Source organism: Podarcis melisellensis, assembly GCF_964234715.1.
Source record: "Podarcis melisellensis genome assembly, chromosome: 10".
In the NCBI taxonomy this organism is placed as follows: domain Eukaryota; kingdom Metazoa; phylum Chordata; class Lepidosauria; order Squamata; family Lacertidae; genus Podarcis; species Podarcis melisellensis.
Window position 1 is genome coordinate 70,000,054 of NC_138542.1, and position 17,230 is coordinate 70,017,283.

Genomic DNA, 17,230 nt, shown 5'->3' on the forward strand with positions numbered 1-17,230 from the left:
AGGGCCTTCCCTGAAGTGGCTCCCGGTCTGTGAAATGCTCTCCACAGGGAGCTTTGCCTGCCGCCTTCATTATACACCTTTAGGCACCAGGCAAAAACATTCCTCTTCAACCAGGCCTTGGGCTGATTAACATCTTAAACCCCCTTTTAATGTCCTTATGGGAGAGAAGGGTTATTGGTTTTTGTTTGTTCTTGTTTTCATTATGTATTAGGTGCTTTTATATTGTATTTTTATGTTGTGCACTGTCCTGAGATCTGCAGATTTGGGGGTGGTGCTGGAATACAAATTAAACAAACAAACAGCAATGAGTTAAAATGGCAGTGCCCTTTTGCAACAAAACCTACTGCCTTTCTTGCGGTTCCTCAAAACGGCACCATTGCTGAGGTTTCGCAACTCATCCGTTTAGCTACAGGCAACGAGTTAAAGGACTCTGTTAATTAATTTTAAAAGCCACAATTGAAATAACCAATATTTGATTTATTCTCTTTCTGGAAATAACTCTGTTTCCCTTTCCTTTTATCGGGGGACTGCCTTCTTGCCGTCAGAGTAAGTATCGATCTGACGGACTACATCACCATTGAGGAGGTGCTGGTGGCTGTCCGAGATCTGCTCTACGAAGGGGGCAATACCAAGACAGGGAATGCTCTCTCCTTTGTAGCAGACACAATGGTCAGTGCGCGGACACTGAGAGCAGATGCTGCAAAGGTGAGTGAAGCTGCAGGTTCTTACCTGGCAGGTGTTGAAATGGGTTGCTCTAACCTAAGGTTGGGACGCGGGTGGCGCTGTGGGTTAAACCACAGAGCCTAGGACTTGCTGATTGGAAGGTCGGCGGTTCGAATCCCCACGACGGGGTGAGCTCCCGTTGCTCAGTCCCTGCTGCTGCCCACCTAGCAGTTCGAAAGCACGTCAAAGTGCAAGTAGATAAATAGGTACCACTCCGGCGGGAAGGTGAACAGCGTTTCCGTGCACTGCTCTGGTTCGCCAGAAGCGGCTTAGTCATGCTGGCCACATGACCCGGAAACCGTCTTCGGACAAACACCGGCTCCCTCGGCCATTAAAGCGAGATGAGTGCCGCAACCACAGAGCCGGTCACGACTGGACCTAATGGTCGGGGTCCCTTTACCTTTACCTTTAACCTAAGGTTACCAGACGTCCCAGTTTCCCAGGGACAGTCCCCAGATTTACACATCAGTCCCCATACAAAATCCACTGAAGCTGAAAAGTCTCCCCGGATTCATTGAAAAAAATCTGGTAACCTTACACCAGAATACTCCTTAAAGGTAAAGGGACCCCTGACCATTAGGTCCAGTCGTGACCGACTCTGGGGTTGCAGCGCTCATCTCGCTTTACTGGTCGAGGGAGCCGGCGTACAGCTTCCAGGTCATGTGGCCAGCATGACTAAGCCGCTTCTGGCGAACCAGAGCAGCACACGGAAACGCCGTTTACCTTCCCGCCAGAGCGGTACCTATTTATCTACTTGCACTGAGATCTGCAGAATTGGGGGTGGGTTTGGGGAGTGAGGCTTATATTCAGGCCAATATGGTATATGTACCAATAATATTAATATTAAACCCATTATTGGCTTGTGGGTGAGCCTTCACATAGCCGGAACAGCAGCCCCTACGTACAAGAGCAAGTTCGTAAGGACCTCAAAGTTTACAGAAGTAAACAGACGTTCTTTAAGAACCTAAAGGAAGGAGAAGAGCATAAAAACAACCCAGTAATGGCTGAACTGGCTCAGTGGGCTGATTCTCAGGGACCCTAGCACAGGGAGAAGAAACCTGTTCCCTTTCCCACATTATTGCTATATATTTCTGTTTTTGGTGTCGTCGCAGGTGGTTGTTTTAATCACAGATGGGAAATCGTCTGATTCTGTCGACGAGCCAGCAGCGGCCCTTAAGAACAGGGGGGTAACCGTGTTTGCTGTGGGTATGTACAGCTAGAAATAAAAACCATGGGGTCCGTCACATCAGTGCTCAGCAGTTGTGGTCAGAGCATTGGACCTCGGTTGGGGGAGAGGCCAGGGTTCCAACCCCACCCTCAGCCATGAAGCTCACGGGGTGCCCTTACGCCAGTCCCACTGCCTCTCTGCCTAACCTACCTTCCAGGGTTGTTGTGGGAGGGGAAAGAACGACGTGGGAGGGGGCTGACTTGAGCTCCTGGGAGGGGGGAAAAGGTGGGATGTCAGTGCGATAAACAAATAGTCGCTGCCACCTACTGAAATAGATTTATAACAACTACTAACTTACTTAAAAACAAGCAAGAAAACAGCAGCAGCATAACATTTGTGTTGAAACGTGGGTTATAAATTGTTGTTGTTGTTAACTTTTGGGCAAGCATAGGCAAACTCGGCCCTCCAGATGTTTTGGGACTACAACTCCCATCATCCCTGACCACTGGTCCTGTTAGCTAGGGATGATGGGAGTTGTAGTAGTCTCAAAACATCTAGAGGGCCGAGTTTGCTTTTGGGGATGGGGCCGGGCCATCTTTTTCTTTCTTTCTTTATAGTTTATTATTTTCTTTATAGTTTATTATTTCATTTCTATTCCACTTTTTCCTCCAAGGTTTCCAAGGTGGCGTAAATGGTTTTCTCCCCCTCCCCAATTTATCCTCACAACAACCCTGTGAGGGGTTTGAACCCTGGTCTCCCAGATCCTAGTCTTCCACTGTGACTACTACATCTTACAGAAGACTGGGAGGGAAGCTACAAGAGATGGGTTTCATTTGAGGCAGAAGCTGAACCTTCTTCCCTTCTTCTCATGATAGCCCAGAATCCGCTGTCATGGGCAGATGTGACCCGGCTCATTTATCCCAGCAATGGGAAATATGGCCCTCTTCAGATGTTGCTCCCATCACCCCTGAGCTTTAGCCGTATTGGTTGAGAGTGATGGGACTTGTAGCCCAAGAACATTCAGAGGGCCACCTATGCCCTATTCTGTTTATCCCTTGGAACATTGTGGGAGCCATTGAGAACTTAAGACGAGCCAACTGGATCAGTCCCATGGTCCATCTGGTCCAGCATCCTATTCTCACAGGAGCTTGCGGGAAGCCAGTGAGCAGGATCCGAGCACAAGAGTCCTCTCCTCACCCTGTAGTTCCCAGCATTATAATCTCCAGCTGCAGAGGCAGAACATAGCCACTGCAACTAGTTAGCTCCTGATAGTTTCCTGCTCCCTGAATTTGCCCCAACCTCTTTTAAAGCCCTCCAAGTTGGATGGACCCATCAAAGTCCAGTCCATTCCAGTTCCATGTGGGGATGGGAATACAAATGTCTTTTCCCATTTCTGGGTGGAAAATCATTTAAAAACATAGAAACACACATTTCTTAAATCATAAAAATTATTTATGAAGCAGTCCAAGGGTTTCATGCTCTTTTCTTCTTTTAAAAAAAATCTTTAAAATTTCAAATGATAGGCCGTCCAGCTGATGAATAGCATGATCCCCTGAGAGTGATGAGGCGTCATATTCCCTCATGTAAAAAACCAATGTCTATTCCCATATAAGCAGTGGGGACTTACTCTTCAATAAGTCTGCAATATGACTGCAGCCTAAGAGATTTATTTGAAAATAGCTGATGACATCTTTCTGCATGACTGCAAGGCTTGAAAGAAATCTGGTTCTAAATGCACCATTTTGCCACCAGGCACATACTCCACAGGCCATCAGAACTTGTAACAGTTCGAAAACCTGATCGCCATGAGTCTGGTATCTGGTGTGTACAACATTTTAATTTCTTAAAAGTGTGATACTATGACCTGTGATCAAATAACTTGCCTCCCGTTCGAGCGAGTTTATTATTATTATTATTATTTTTAATAATGTTTATTAAAGTTTTAAAAGTTACAAAAAGAAAAAGTAAGCAAAAACAAAACAACACATCACAATAAGGAAAAAAGAAAGAAAAAGCAAAAAAAGAGAAAAAAATACAGAAAAATAAAATCCATTAAAAAACACAGCAAATCTTCCCATAACTTATATTTCATTTACTTGTTTCATTGACCTCCTCACACCTCCCTTTTTTGTATTCTAGTTCGGTTAATATTTCAGCAAATCCTTTCCATCTTTTCCAATTTTTGTCCTGTAATTTATCTTAATATAATGTAACTTTTCTTTCCCTCCTTTCACCAATTAACAGTCTGTTTTTTCCTAGACCTATATAACATTTCTGCTAAAACCAGATAAATTCATTCCAACATCCTTCTAACATTCATTAATTTTACAATGTTTCTGTAGATAGTCTTTAAATTTCTTCCAGTCTTCCTTCACCGACCCATTCGAGCGAGTTTAAGGATGCTCTGTGTTTGCAGAAGTTCTTTGCCCACCTGTATTTCCTCTTCCCTCTGGTTAGGAATTAGAAACGCAGATAGGAACGAACTGAGGAAAATAGCATCCGATCCCATCGAGGAGCACATGCTCTACGCCAAAGACTTTGGCCAACTCGACAGCCTCTCGCGAAAGGTGTCCCGGAGGCTTTGCTTCACGGCTTCGGAACCCCCACAACCGGCCAAGCAAATAGCCAATGGTGAGTCCAAGACCCCCCTTTCCTTTATTGAAACCGCCCCAGCACTGAAGAGTCCACCCCAGTGGAAGAAAAGCCAGATGGAATTGGGCATGAGGAAGACTTGGAAGGTTATGGGGGGGTGTGGGGTGTTAGGGAAGGGGTAGTACCTCTGGTGGGGGACACGTCGTGCTCCTTCTGGGGTAGTTTGTCCACCTCTGGTCCCCACCCTGCACTCAGCTCTCAGCTGTGGCTCCTAGAATAATAATAATAATAATAATAATAATAATAATAATAATAATAATAATAATATAATTTATTTGTACCCCGCCCATCTGGCTGGGTTTCCCCAGCCACTCTGGGCGGCTTCCAACAAAGATGAAAGATACACTAAAATATCACGTATTAAAAACTTCCCTGAACAGGGCTGCCTTCAGATGTCTTCTGAATGTCAGGTAGATGTTTAGGTAGAATGTCAGGTAGAAGGTGTCAACATGCAACAGCGGCCACAATCCTGGGAAATGGCTTTGACCGGCTGTCTAAACCAGGTGAGGGTAGCCAATGGGTCTCAAACCCTCGGTTGAGGGACTTCTCCTGCATGCAAACTTAACTTACGGTCTGTGTGTGTGGTTTGGGAGCTGCACGGTCAGGGAAAAAACAGTGCTGTCCAGGGTTGTAAAGACTGTGGAGAGAATAACTGGGTGCACTCTTCCCAGCTTGGATCAAATCTTTGCTTCCAGGTGCCCTAAGAAAGCGGCAGAGATAGTGCAGGATAGTGCACACCCCGGAAATTATCTCTTTCAGCTTCTGCCTTCTGGAAGAAGGTCCAGGGTTATAAAGACTAGGACTAGCCGCCTGAGAAACAGCTTCTATCCAAATGTGATTTTGGTTTTAAACGCAGTGTAAGGTGTCTATGGGAGTATATTGGATTTAAAAATGGGGTATCAGAGTTTTTAGGGGGCTAATTAGGTTGGGAGAGCAGGCTTGTTGGTTTTTGAATGTCTGATGTAGATTTTTCAATTTCGTTGTTCTGTATGGGACAATGACAATAAAGATTATCGTATCATATCGTAAAGACAGGCTCTGGTGGATTGAGTGGAGGAGATCAATAGTTGGTTCAACGGACAAGAAGGAGGTTTCTGCATGTGATAGAGAGGGAAGTGAGGGGCAGATGGGGCTCATCAACCTGGGAAGGTAGCCTGTCTAGGAGAAGGAAACCTCTGACACATCTTTGGGAATAGAAAAGGCTCAGGAGCAAACCCTACACAAATCAGGAGTGGAGTCCTTAAGATGGTTGGATTGTGCCTTATATGCCCCCTTCTGGCCATTCCTGCAAGGCTAAATGTACTGCTCTGCTTTCCTTTGAACCACATCAGCGAGGCTGAGAGGGGGGGTCTTGTCATCTGGGCATCCAAGGACCTCCACACACACTGCCCAGGCTTGCACCCCAGGGTGGTCACTTCGGTGCTGCTGACCTCACTTGGTTTGACTTCGCCCTTGGAGGCACACTCCATTGTCTCTTGAGATAAAGGGACCCCTGACCATTAGGTCCAGTTGTGACCGACTCTGGGGTTGTGGCGCTCATCTCGCTCTATGGACCGAGGGAGCCAGCGTTTGTCTGCAGACAGCTTCTGGGTCATGTGGCCAGCATGACTAAGCTGCTTCTGGCGAACCAGAGCAGCACACGGAAACACCATTTACCTTCCTGCCGGAGCAGTACCTATTTATCTACTTGCACTTTGACGTGCTTTCGAACTGCTAGGTTGGCAGCAGGAGGGACCAAGCAACGGGAGCTCACCCCGTCGCGGGGATTTGAACCGCCGACCTTCCAATCGGCAAGTCCTAGTCTCTGTGGTTTAACCCACAGCGCCACCCGCGTCCCAACCTTAGGTTAGAGCAACCCATTTCAACACCTGCCAGGTAAGAACCTGCAGCTTCACCCTGCAGGAGCAGGGACCGAGCAATGGGAGCTCACCATGTCACAGGGATTCGAACCGCCGACCTTCTGATCAGCAAGTCCTAGGCTCTGTGGTTTAACCCACAGCGCCACCTGCGTCCCTGTCTTGAGATAGATGGGTGCAAAGAACAGCTGTCTACTTCAGTGTGCTGGGCCCAGGGTAACCTGTGAAACGCAATCCAGGAACAGTCCTGAATCCAAAGGTTCCACTGGGAGTCAGTCCGACAGGGACAAGGCAGGATATGAGGCAGGAAATCAGGCAAGGACAGGTACAGGATCTCAGGCAGGATCTAGCATACAGCGATGTTGCTCCCGCAAACTGGGGCAGGGTCCGTCAGCCTTTTATCTTTGTTGGGGTAGTGGCCGGTCCTAATACTCCAGTGACTCACCTCCCTGTTTCGCCTGAAGGTGAGCACTCCTCCTGCGAGTACTCAGGTCTCTCCTTCTCTCAGACCTTAGTCTCTGCAGCTTGGGAGATGTCAGTGAGTTACTAGACCCAGGGGCCGCCTCAGCCTCTCCTGACCCAACTGGTAGTGGAGCAGCTGTAAGTGATGGCCCAGCTGGAGGCAACGAGGTCATCCCTGCATCTGGAGCCAGGGCAGGCTCAGGCCCCTGACTCGGCCCAGCTGGTGTTTGTTGCAGGGGGACCTGTGCAGACTGGGACTCTTCAGGATCAGGCCCCAGACTAGGTTCAGATGATGCCTGAGGCAAAGGATCTGGTGCAGACTGAGACTCCACTGGTTCCGAATCCGAGCCCGAGTCCCAGGCCATCACATTCAGAATGTTCCAAGCTCTTTCTTGGTCAGTCTGACAATGAAGTTTTGAACTTTTTGAGTTCCAGGAAAGCCCAGTGGCCGGTCTGTTACCTGATGTGATGGCCTGGGAATCGGATTTGGATGCTGAACCTGAGGAATCCCAGCCTGCACAGGATTCCCCGCCTCCAGAACCAGCTGAGCCGGGGCTGGGGCCTGAGCCTGAAGCTGGATCCTCAGGTGTGCTGGATCCTCAGGTGCAATCATCAGCTGAGTCTGCTCTGGCTCCTGAGGGGATGGAGGACCCATTGCCTGCAGGTGCTCCACTCTCAGCCCCGTCAGGAGAAGAGGAGGTTGCCTCTGGGTCCGGTAACCCTCCAGCCTCTCCTGAGCTGCAGAGGCTCAGGGCAGAGAGGTGGAGGGAACTAAGTTCCTGCAGGAGGATTGCTCACCTCTAGGCCAGGAGAGGCCATTCACCTGTGGACCAGGGCTGCCCTGTGCCTCGGGGTAGATAAAAGCCAGCCAGCCCCAGTCCCAGGTTGCGGGAGCAACATTGTTGGTAGCCGGTTCCTGCCTGCACCCTGACCTGCTCTCCGGCTAGAGTTCCTGACCTCACCCAGCTTCAACTTCTATGGACTGCCTTCATTTTGTACCATCGACCTTGGACCTCGCCTTTCGGTTAGCCCTTGGGACCAGCACACCTGAGAACATTTCACAGGGGGGAAAGTTCTCAGTTGAAGTTCTGAGGAAACTGCACAGAAGTTGAATGTTCCCAGTTCCAGTCTGGCCCCTCACATCCTGAGGGTCAGCCCCAATTTCAGCGTGGCCAGAGTGTTTCCTCCAGTTCCCTACCTGCCCCAACCATGTTCCTTGAAGCTCTGACGGGCTTTCCTTTCCCGTCTCCTTGCAGTTGAGAAGATTGTTGGGCCGCGCGACCTCACTGTCAGCGAGCAGAGCCACAGCTCTCTGAGACTTAGCTGGACACCGGCGACTGGGAAAGTGACCAGCTACCGTATCCTCCTGGATTCACTTTCGGCTACTGGACAGGTCTCTCCAGAGGATCAGCAGCAGGTAGAATCATATTGTACATTTGGAAGGGACTCTTTGTTGTTGTTTAGTCATTAGTTGTGTCCGACTCTTCGCAACCCCCTGGACCAGAGCACGCCAGGCACTCCTGTCTTCCACTGCCTCCCGCAGTTTGGTCAAACTCATGCTGGTAGCTTCGAGAACACTGTCCCACCAACTCGTCCTCTGTCGTCCCCTTCTCCTTGTGCCCTCCATCTTTCCCAACTTCAGGGTCTTTTCCAGGGAGTCTTCTCTTCTCATGAGGTGGCCAAAGTCTTGGAGCCTCGGCTTCAGGATCTGTCCTTCCAAGGAGCACTCAGGGCTGATTTTTTTCAGAATGGATCGGTTTGATCTTCTTGCAGTCCATGGGACTCTCAAGAGTCTCCTCCAGCACCATAATTCAAAAGCATCCATTCTTCGACGATCAGCCTTCTTTATGGTCCAGGTTTCACTTCCATACATCACTACTGGGAAAACCAGAGCTTGAACTATACTGACCATAGCTTTCTAAGGCTCATCAACTGCTGCAGTGTAAGCAATCACAAACCCCATACTTAATACTATCTGGTGGGTTATTTAGAGATCAGGGATTATTACAGTATTTTATTTTTTTCATAATATTCTTTATTGGTTTTCATTTGCACACTCCACATACACATATTGTATTACATTTCACATTTACACCTGCTCCCCAAAGCCGACTTCCCTCTTCTGGCCTTTTATATCACATTAACTTTTTCGCATTGTCTTCCTCTGTTTTGTATATTATTGCTCTTCTTTCGTATTTGTCCATAGAGTGTCTATAGTCAAATAAATCCTCCTGTATATACAGTTCTATAATCATTTACAACTACCGTTGGTTACATTAATCACATTGTACATTTTACTTTTCGTTATTTTCTTTATCCAGACATTTTCTTTGTATTTCACATTATGAGGTTTATTTCAGTTCTACTGGTTTCACTGTTTCTAAGGTAAGGAAGGACAGAGATCAGGGATTTTTTAAAGAGTTTGGCCTCCGAGCAACACATCTTGGAGAGTTTTGGCCCAGCCATCTTTCGCAGGTCACTCTGAGGTCACTATGTGGGAAGGTTGAGTTTTGCTCACTGATAAGACCAGAATACTGATACACACATGAATTCAGGGGTTTGTGGGTGTTAGGTGAGCGGTAGCACCTCTGCTAGGATGGACATTGAAATATACTCAGAGTCGAGTGTGAATTTTATGCTCTTTATTCAGCTCATAGTAGCAATGAATGACACTTTCCCCAAAACGTCTAGCTATACAGTGGTGCCCCGCAAGAAGAACGCCTCGTAAGACGGAAAACCCGCTAGACTTTTTACAAAAGTTATTTTAAACATCCTTTTCAGTTCATTATATATCATTTCCCAGAATCTTCTTTCTTGTAACTTGAATCCATTGCTTCGAGTCCTACCCTCTGGAGCAACAGGAAACAGGCTTGCTCCATCTTCCTCCCCCACCCCAATAATTTTTATGTATGTTTTCCAAATATCTTAAACACAATACAGCTTAGCAATATTATTCTCCTTTAAATCTATATCTTACCCAAATTATCTTCCCTCCACCCCTCTTCTGGCTTCTCTGCATTGCTCTTGCTTAAGTGTGATTACTATATATACATTCTATAAGTGTCTATAATTCCTTAATAACTTTTTGTATTATACTTTAGACATACAATACTTATTATAATACAGCATTACATCTTGTGGTCTAACCGAATGTTTACAATAAGCGTGATGAGTTTTATTTCAGTCCTGCGAGTCTCTTTATTTACGTACAGTTATCTCTAAGTATACCATAAATATTGGACCATTCTTTGGATTTTCTCATTGCGCTGCTGTCGGATTCTTCCAGTTAGCCTTGCTACTTCCGCATGCTCCAATACTTTCTGTTGCCATTCTTCAATTGTCGGGATTGCTCCATCTTCCATGTGACAGTCCTTCAGATATTTGTAGATAGCTATCCTATCTTCGGGACGCGGGTGGCGCTGTGGGTTAAACTACAGAGCCTAGGATGTGCCAATCATAAGGTTGGCGGTTTGAATCCCCGTGACGGGGTGAGCTTCTGTTGCTCGGTCCCAGCTCCTTCCTGCCAACCCAGCAGTTCGAAAGCACCTCAAAGTGCAAGTAGATAAATAGGTACCACTCCGGCGGGAAGGTAAACGGTGTTTCCGTGCGCTACTCTGGTTCGCCAGAAGCGGCTTAGTCATGCTGGCCACATGATCCGGAAGCTGTACGCCAGCTCCCTCGGCCAATAAAGCAAGATGAGTGCCGCAACCCCAGAGTCGGTCACGACTGGAGCTAATGGTCAGGAGTCCCTTTACCTTTTTATCCTATCTTCTCTCAGTCTCCTCTTTTCCAGGCTAAACATGAAGATCAATAGAATTGTAGAGTTACAAGGGACCTCAAGGCCTACCTAATTCAATGCCCTGCAATGAAGGAACCGTAGAAAACATATATTCTCTTCCATACTTCCTCTTATTTATATGACAGATTGTTTTGGATGCCAACAAGAGCTCAGCGCTGGTGACGGATCTGAAACCAAACACCAAATATTTCTTCACTGTCATGGCCGTCTACTCTGACGTTCTGGGGGACCCAGCGACTATCAAAGCGAGAACAAGTGAGTTTGTATTTTGGGAGCACCACCCTTGTGGGCAGGGTTGTCCCCACTCCCCTGCATTGACAAGGCAGGCGAGGAAGACAGCTTGAAAACAGAATTCTGTTCTGAAAGCGTTCGACTTGTTTCCACACAGGCACGGGCGCCATGTTTGCAGATGCTAATAGGGTGGACAGGCCACTAATACTATGATAGGATAAGAGTTGCCATCCATGAGAACTTTAAAGCAGTCCTCACCAATATGGCGTGCTTGGGACTACAGCTCCCATTTGCCCCACACTCTATGTGGGGCTACCTTTGAAGGTGACCCAGAAACTACACTTAATCCAGAATGTGGCAGCTTAGACTGGTGACTGGGAGTCGCTGCCAAGACCACATAACACCGGTCCTGAAAGACCTACATTGGCTCCAAGGATGTTTCCAAGCACAATTCGAAGTGTTGGTGCTGATCTTGAAAGCCCTAAATGGCCTCGGCCCAGTATACCTGAAGGGGCATCTCCACCCCCATCGTTCTGCCCAGACACTGAGGTCCAGCTCCGAGGGCCTTCTGGCGGTTCCCTCACTGTGAGAAGCGAGGTTACAGGGAACCAGGCAGAGGGCCTTCTCGGTAGTGGCGCCCGCACTGTGGAATGCCCTCCCTTCAGATGTCAAAGAAATAAACAACTATCTGACTTTTGGAAGACACCCAAAGGCAGTCCTGTTTAGGGAAGTTTTTAATGTTTGATGTTTTATCACTTTGTTGTTGTTGTTGTTGTTGTTGTTGTTGTTGTTGTTGTTATTATTCTGTTGAGAACCACCCAGAGTGGCTGGGGGAACCCAGCCAGAAGGGCAGGGTATAATAAATAATAATCATCATCATCATCATCATTATCATTATTATCGTCATCATACATTGGGGTTAGGAAATTGGAGTTTTAATCCAAACTAGGCTGGATTGAGAAACAAGGCTTGAGAAAGGTTGCTGTAGAGACTTACTGGGTGTCCTTAATCAGAAAGAGGCATGACTGAGAAAAAACACCTTTGAAAATTCTGGTGAGAACTGACCAGCTCTCTGCCCTCTGGACTAATCTTTGTGAATAATGACTTGTTTGTTTTTGTTTGTTTATTACATTTGTACACTGCCCTCCCTCCGAAGATCTCAGGGCAGTTCATAGCATAAAAATACAAAACAAAGACACAAAATGCGTAAGAGAAAAACAAAACAAACCTGTAATGCCCCTTTAAATGTGTTGTGTAATTTATATACCTGCAAGGCGTATATATTGCTTGCTCAGGAGATCTGTTTGTTGCACTGTGGATTCATTCTTCAGCCCGTGTCCTTTTGTTTTGAAGCATCCATACCTACGGTGACCCATTTCCGGGTCGTAGAAGAAGGACTGTTCAGCCTGAAAGTAGCTTGGACTCCCCCTTTGGGAAAACTGGAAGGCTACAAGGTCTACTTGCCAAGTAAGTCAGTGGAGTCCCTGCTAGATTTGTGTGTTTGTCTGTGAGAAAATGCATTCAGGGCAAAGTAATAAAGTGGTACCTTGGTTTTTGAATGTAATCCGTTCCGGAAGACGGTTCAACTTCCAAATCATTCAAAAACCGAGGCGCAAATGCTGGTCTGCCAGTTCAAAGCAGTGGTACCTCTAGTTGCGAACAGGATCCGTTCCGGAGGCCCGTTCGCAACATGAAAATAATGCAACCACAGCGGCATGTCTGCGCATGCGCATTATGTCATTTTGTGCTTCTGCGCATGTGCTAGGGGCGAAACCCGGAAATAGCCCTTTCAGACAGGAAAAGCAGGCCACACCCCTTCCCCCAACACAGCAAAGGTTCACTGAGAAATGCAGGATAATATATTTCCAAAATCAGTACCTAAAAACTATTCAAATAGGAGATGCGGATGTTCCTATGGGGTCCACTGAGTCTGCTATTTGTGATTCTTGGGGTATCGCAACCTTTGAAAAGTCAAGGGGAAGGCTTGTTAATATGTCTGGTCAAAACCTTTGCAAATTAACCTTTGGATTTCGTATAAAAATGTGCAGCGATGTTGTGGGTGGGAGAATTTTACAGCTGCTCCAGGGAATGCGATAGATAAATTCATCCTTTATTTATCCTGCCTTTCCAGAATAAATAAGCAGCATGAAGAGGGTTTGTAGGTACCGTAGGTAGGGATCAGATAGGCACCCCTGTGTCTGTTGTTTAGTCGTTTAGTTGTGTCCAACTCTTTGTGACCCCCTGGACCAGAGCACACCAGGCACTTCTGTCTTCCACTGCCTCCCGCAGTTTGGTCAAACTCATATTGGTCTCTTTGAGAACACTGTCCACCCATCTCGTCCTCTGCCGTCCCCTTCTCCTTGTGCCCTCCATCTTTCCCAACATCAGGGTCTTCTCCAGGGAGTCTTCTCTTCTCATGAGGTGGCCAAAGTCTTGGAGCCTCAGCTTCAGGATCTGTCCTTCCAGTGAGCACTCAGGGCTGATTTCCTTCAGAATGGATCGGTTTGATCTTCTTGCAGTCCATGGGACTCTCAAGAGTCTCCTCCAGCACCAGAATTCAAAAGCATCCATTCTTTGGCTATCAGCCTTCTTTATGGTCCAGCTCTCACTTCCATATGGAAGTTCTGTGTCTAAGTTAATTCATTAACAGTACCAGGAAGTTTTAAAAAAAGAGTGCCCCTGAGCATGTACAGAGTATTTACCTGTTGCAGTTGCCTGGGACACATTTGAGATGATGCCGAGCTGGAAAGGACGCCCCAAATGATCAAGGAGTTGAAGCAACTCTCCAGTGAGGGAAGTTTGGCACATTTCCCTTTTGTTTCCTTACTAAACCTTAAGATACCTCGTTCCCTTAAGCCTCCGCTTACCGGATTTTCAGATGCCTGGGTCCCTTAGCTCCTTCTGGATTCCCAAACATTAAGCAGCCATTCCTTTCCTTTCTGCTGCCTTCTCCCCCAAAAATTCGTCCCAGCTCCTGAGTGGACTTGATGAGGAGATTTCACCCCTCCCATATCCAAGAATCTGCTGATGAGTCTGCTGATTCTCCAGAGAGGAGGGGCGGTGTTCTGCTCTCTACTTATTCCGCTCCAGCCTAACATCAGTCAGTCCATCAGTGTGTCGGAGAGAGAGAGACTGAGTGTTAGAGATCGTGTGTATAGATAAGGTTGCTGCTAAGAGCAGCTGCAGACACTCAGTGCAGTGCAGCATTCATTTATGCTTAGACCTATTTAGCTCTGTATATAGTTGTCTTGCCAACAAACGTTCGTATAGTTAAAGCTTTTGAATTATTGATGCTTTTGAATTCTGGTGCTGGAGGAGACTCTTGAGAGTTCCATGGACTGCAAGAAGATCAAACCTCTCCATACTGAAGGAAATCAACCCTGAGTGCTCACTGGAAGGACAGATTGTGAAGCTGAGGCTCCAGTACTTTGGCCACCTCATGAGAAGAGAAGACTCCCTGGAGAAGACCCTGATGTTGGGAAAGATGGAGGGCACAAGGAGAAGGGGGCGACAGAGGACGAGATGGTTGGATAGTGTTTTCGAGGTTACCAGCATGAGTTTGACCAAACTGCGGGAGGCAGTGGAGGACAGAGGTGCCTGGCGTTCTCTGGTCCATGGGGTCACGAAGAGTCAGACACGACTAAACGACTAAACAACAACAACAACATAGTTGTGTATAATAGTTGTAGATAGAATAAAGAAGATATTCTACAGAGCTGCTCTCAGAGTCGTTTATGCTCTGCTATACTCTGCTGTGTGACGACTGTCTTCTTGTGGAAGTGAATCCGGTGCTCACAACTCTAAGCTGTGAGTCCACAGCACTTTGACCTGTTCCTGTGCAGAAGGTGGTCTCTGGAAGTGCTACCCAGCTCGCCTAGCCCAGTCGGGGCTGAAGTGCATGAGTCCAATTGGTGGTACTGGCTCAAGGGCGATGCTGACACTTGACTCAATTTGCTTTCGTTTCTACCTCCTGCACAGCAAACAAGCCTGGGTCGACCTCGGAAAAGATTCTGCCCAGAGATGTCTCCTCGCATGTCCTTGACAACTTGCAGGAGGACACAAACTATACGGTCAGCATTTATGCCGTCTACCCAGAAGGGCCGAGCCAGGCGGTGTCAACGACTGGCAGAACTTGTAAGTCCTTCCAAATGTTTCTTTGTTGTTTTTCAGATCCGTTTCGGGGGCAGGACCCCCATGTAGAGGGCTAGCCATTTCTAGGTCCGTTTGCCCGGAACTGGTATCCTTGTGCAACATCCTTAGGCACTTGCCAGGGCCCTGGCATCCTTAGCTCAGCAAGTAGAGCATCGTTTTTGCATGCGGAAGGTGCCAGGTTCAAGTCCTGCCATTTCCAGGTGGAGCTAGAGGAAACCCCTACCTGGAATCCTGTGTAGCTGCTGCCAGCCCGTGAAGACATACTGGGGGCCCCTGATTGGGTATAAGGCAGCTTCCTGCAGAGGGTGGATTTTATTTTTATTTTTTAAAAAATATTTATTGAAGTTTAACAATTTCAAAGAAAGAAAAACAAACAGTAATAATAATAGAAAAGATTGCAATACTTCAAAAAATACAGGAAAATACAATACAAAAAAAAAAAAGAAAAAAGGAGGGGGAAAAAGGAAAAAGAGAAAACCCAAAAACAATACAGCTAAGCGATAACATTTAAAAACAATAACATCCAGTATTTTCATATCTTTATCTTTCATTTACTTATTTCCATGACTTCCTCACACCTCCCTTTTTGTATTCTTAGTTCATAATTGTTACAGCAAGTCCTTTCCCTCTTTCTCAAATTTTGTTCCATGAGGGTGGATTTTATTTGCATGTTTCACGTATATCCCACTTTTCCTCCAATGATCTCAAGGTAGAGTACATGATTCTCCCCTCTTCTTCCTTTAATTGACACAACAACCCTGTGAGGCGGGTTAGGCTGAGATTTTTCCAAGGCCCACCCAGCATAGCTGTCAATTTACAGATTTGAAAATAAGGGACCAGAAGCCTTGAAAATAAGGGACCAGCAGCCAAAATAAGGGACCTGCAGCCTCACCTGTTCCAGGCACTCCAGTCTTCCTGTCCTCCTGCAGTCTAGTCAAACTTATTTTGGTAGCTTCGAGAACACTGTCCAACCAACTTTGTAACCAGAGGTTCAACTGAATAGAATCTGAATCACATGCACCACAAGGCCTATGCAGCCTCAACTTAAGATGGCTCCCCGGCCTGGCTTTGCACTGCAAAGTTTGCAGCAGCACGTGCAACAAAATGGCGTCCAGCATTCAAAAAACCCCTCAGCTTGCATTAACTAGCCACACACAAGGCATGCAAGCTCCACCCCCCAGTTGTTCTTAGACTTCTTATTGGGTGAGCAACACAGCCAAGCAACACAGTTGGAGCCTCCCTCCTCCCTGGCCGGCAGGGAGGGAGGGAGAGGAGCTGCTTCCTTCGAAATTTAAGAGACATTTAAGGGACATCCATCAATAAGGGACAGCAGTGGGACATGGCCCTGGAATAAGGGACTGTCCCTTCAAATAAGCGACACTTGACAGCTATGGCACCCAGTGAGCTTCACGGCCGAGTGGGGATTTGAACCCTGGTCCCTCCCAGGCCCTAGTCTGGCCTTCTGATCACTACACCACACTGGCTCTCTGGGAGCTACGTGGCATTTATATTCCCTGTAACTTTCCAGGCTGAGGATTTTGCAGAAAGTTAAAATAACGGCTCCGCTCGGCCACATCTGTTTCTGCAGCAGATGACATTAGGGGATGGTGTACTAAGGTTTTGGCATCCAGTTCTTAACCAGTAATAAAACTAATACAGTGGTACCTCGGGTTAAGTACTTAATTTGTTCCGGAGGTCCGTTCTTAACCTGAAACTGTTCTTAACCTTAAGCACCACTTTAGCTAATGGAGCCTCCTGCTGCCGCTGCGCCGCTGGAGCACGATTTCTGTTCTCATCCTGAAGCAAAGTTCTTAACCCGAGGTACTATTTCTGGGTTAGCGGAGTCTGTAACCTGAAGCGTATGTAACCTGAAGCGTATGTAACCCGAGGCACCGCTGTACCAGTACTAATACTAATACTAATACAGTGGACGCTTGGGTTGCGAACGTGATCCGTACCCTGAGGTATGACTGCATTAATAATAATTTATACCCCGCCCATCTGGCAGGGTTTCCCCAAGCCACTTTGGGCGGCTTCCAGCAGAATGTTAAAAACACGATAAAACATCAAACATTAAAAACTTCCCTAAACAGGGCTGCCTTCAGATGTCTTCTAAAAGTCGGATAGTTGTTTATTTCCTTGACATCCGGTGGGAGGGTGTTCCACAGGGCGGATGCCACCACCGAG

The 17,230-nt window shown here is 47.0% G+C and overlaps 1 protein-coding gene across 1 annotated transcript in view; it reads left to right on the forward strand.

Annotated features, from left to right (window-relative positions):
* Nucleotides 1-17,230, forward strand: part of LOC309379803 (uncharacterized protein) — a 206,376-nt gene that overhangs the window by 22,408 nt on the left and 166,738 nt on the right. The window contains exons 4-10 of the mRNA XM_081929256.1: nt 546-705; nt 1,836-1,929; nt 4,349-4,522; nt 8,118-8,278; nt 10,786-10,915; nt 12,245-12,358; nt 14,870-15,025. Of these exons, the coding sequence (XP_081785382.1) occupies nt 546-705; nt 1,836-1,929; nt 4,349-4,522; nt 8,118-8,278; nt 10,786-10,915; nt 12,245-12,358; nt 14,870-15,025 (989 nt within the window). The remainder of the gene's footprint in view (nt 1-545; nt 706-1,835; nt 1,930-4,348; nt 4,523-8,117; nt 8,279-10,785; nt 10,916-12,244; nt 12,359-14,869; nt 15,026-17,230) is intronic.